The 2,961-nt window shown below is 42.1% G+C and overlaps 1 protein-coding gene across 4 annotated transcripts in view; it reads right to left on the bottom strand.

Moving 5' to 3' along the window:
* agbl5 (AGBL carboxypeptidase 5) overlaps positions 1-2,961 on the bottom strand; it is an 18,560-nt gene that overhangs the window by 9,212 nt on the left and 6,387 nt on the right. For 3 of the 4 annotated variants that reach the window (XM_014031332.1, XM_014031335.1, XM_014031333.1), the window contains 3 exons: positions 806-941; positions 500-711; positions 193-398 (listed from right to left, as the gene is read on the bottom strand). In XM_014031332.1, the coding sequence (XP_013886786.1) occupies positions 193-398; positions 500-711; positions 806-941 (554 nt within the window). The remainder of the gene's footprint in view (positions 1-192; positions 399-499; positions 712-805; positions 942-2,961) is intronic. The other variant, XM_014031334.1, reaches the window with a different exon arrangement.

Here is a 2,961-nt window from a genome sequence, read left to right as displayed (position 1 = left end):
TGCTGTAATTCTGAGTGTTTTATGTGCTGCAGAACAGGAACCTGCTGTAAAACAGCAATTATGCTGAGTCAGGCTTGATTTTTAATGATCTTTTCCTGTTAAATAAATAAATCAAATCAATCAAATCATGTTTCTAAACATCCAGGACATGAAGTCCTTGCTTGGGAGAAGTTGAACGAGAGATCAGCTTACCCCTGACCGGTCCGAGGGTCTTGCTGCCTCCGCGCCCGCCGGCGTGTGTGCTGCTGTGCTGCACGTGAGCTCGAGGCGGGGGGCAGCCGAAGGTGAAGCTCGGAGAGTTGTGCATCTTTGGTGAGGGAGTCTGGCTGCTGCTGCTGTTGCTGTTGCAGCGGCCGCGGCTGATGGCGTTCTCTGACACCGACCCCGACAAAAAGCTGCTGAGAAACCCGGGACAAACGCAGACAGCTGTGAGCGGACGAACAACTGCCGGAGGAGGAGGGGGAGGAGGAGGAGGAGGAGGAGGGGGACGGGAACTCACTTGTTGAAACTTTTCGGAGGCGACAACTTGCCGCCATTGTTGTGTGCCCTCGACGGAGCGTGGATGTGCGCGTTCAGGCCTTTGGTGTTGCGGACGTGCTTGAGGATCCAGGCTCGGAGGTTGGTGAGGCAGGTGTGCTCGGACAGGACCAGGCGAGGCCAGGGGTTGCACTCGGCCATGTCCAGCGCCGAGATGGCCACGGCACGGCCCACCTAAAATACCACCAGAAAACTCCATGACTCATCGGATTTCTCCCCATGTTTTTAATATTGTTTATGACATTATAGAATATTGGTGATTTCCTACCTGCTCAAATATCTCTGGAGTGTATTTGGGAGGGAATGACGGAGGGGGAGGTGGGCTGGCCCGACCGTTGTCATGGCAGGCTGGTGGGATAGTGTTCATAGTTTTCCCTGTGTTATAGTTGCACTCCAAAGTATAACTGAGTAAGAAGAGAAACACAACAAAAAAGGTGTTTCATTTGCATTTTAGTTTATAAACAGGACAAAAAAAGAGCTAAATTTGTTTAGGAGGAGCCCTCAGAGTTTCGCCTCAGAAAACTGATCAAGTGGGGAAGTGACTTTTTTTTTTTTGGTTGGGGTGCAATGAAATGTCCCAGTGCTCAGTCCGCTCAACATCAACAACTAAACTAACTAAGGCTGTGTCCAAAACGGCAGGCCGGGTCCTCCGAAGGCCGAATTCGTCGGCCACATARGTCATAGCGCAGTGACGAAGGCCGTCCCAAACCGAAGACTCCTCCGATGCGGCCGACAAATACGTCCTTCCTTTTCCCTGATTTGAAGGACAGGTCCGATGGATCCTTCCCGGCCCACCATATCCCATAATGCATTGCGGCCCGACCAGAGATTATTTTTTTAAGCTAGTAATGGCGGACGAAGTGAGAGAAAATAATACGTTTTAAATAAAAAATATGGCGATATAAAAATTAAAAAATTTTAGCGGTTGTAATTCTAATACTTTTATCGTTTGTATAGACATGTTTTTAAATATTATTTTTATCATAAAAACGCGAAATAAATATGCACCTACAGCGGGTCAATTAGTTCTTAAAATGTTTCTTTAAGTTAATTTTATTGTTTTGTGATATTAAAAATGCTAATATATTGATATTTTTCTACTTTTGATCTATTTTTGCTTCTGTTTAGCATCGTCATGGTTGCTAGGTGACATGACGTACGCCGGGGTGGAGGGGAGGCTAGACCGTCCAAATTCACAGCCTCTTTTTTTTCCGTTCTTCCCGGTCTACCAAGGACCTGGCCCACCTCGACCGGGTAGTCTGGGTCCTCTGGAGAACCCGGGCTGTCGTTTTGGACACAGCCTAAACAACTAGCTTAGCGATGCAGCAACCAAAAAGGTCCCCCGTGAAACACTTGGTGGGTGAAACGTTCCGAATGTTGTTCAGGCTTTTTAAACTAGCACTGGTTCTAAAAAAAATGAAGCTAAGCCTGGAGGGCGAAGGGTCGGGGTCAAGTAAAGCCTGGTGGTCCACCAGGGTGTTAATGCACTGCAGGAAACCCTGAGACACTGCTGTTACAGCTCTTTATACCTTCATTTCATACTAAAAAAAAGGTTTCAAATTCTGAAAATTGYCCCAATTTTCTTTGGTCAGGGTTCCTACAGTTTAAGGCAAGTTAAATTTAAGACTTTTTAATGCCAAGTGAAATTAAATTTAAGACCAATTTCATAATAAACACAAATGACAAAAAAATAAAAACTGGCAGAAACTCATGAATCAACATATTTTTTGTGTACGTATTCAATTATTGCTAATAGACCAATTATTTTTATCCATATCTAACTATAGCAGAAACATTCTTAGCCGTCAGTTTTAAACTTAATTTAATTTCAGGAAATCCTCTAACGACCCAAAATTTGTAGTTTTAGGYCCCACAGTGGGGTCGTAATCCCAGCTTGCTGTAGATGAAACCTTAAAGTGCCTGTGACATCAATCTTTMTAAGAAATATGAACGCATGTTTGGAAAGACAACATTAACATGTTACAAAACAAATTTCACATTGCTTAGATGATCAGTTGAGATAGTTGTACGTGAAATAACAGAAAGTGATGTCAAAGGGGAATGTCTGCATGTGAATATTTAAAAAAAATAATTTTTACCAATTATTTTAATATTTGAGATGAATTACAGGCATCCTATGTACAATGTGTTAGCATTTTTAAGACTTCTTAAAGATTGATTTAAGACACTTTAAGGCTAATTAAGGCCTTATTTTTGGATTGAAGAATTCAATGACTTTTAAGGCTTTTTAAGGATCTGCAGGAACACTGTTGGTACTCTTAATGTACTTTTTTTAAAACAGATATTTTTTTAAATAATTTTAATTTATCAAATGTTAAACTATTTATAAAAACACAGAAAAATCCCATAGTGGAAAATGGAATATAAAAAAATATTTGCCATTGTTTTTCCACAGAGCAGAAC

The sequence above is a fragment of the Austrofundulus limnaeus genome, unplaced genomic scaffold, assembly GCF_001266775.1.
Source record: "Austrofundulus limnaeus strain Quisiro unplaced genomic scaffold, Austrofundulus_limnaeus-1.0 Scaffold1228, whole genome shotgun sequence".
Classification (NCBI taxonomy): domain Eukaryota; kingdom Metazoa; phylum Chordata; class Actinopteri; order Cyprinodontiformes; family Rivulidae; genus Austrofundulus; species Austrofundulus limnaeus.
This window is presented reverse-complemented; position numbering and strand designations above follow the sequence as displayed.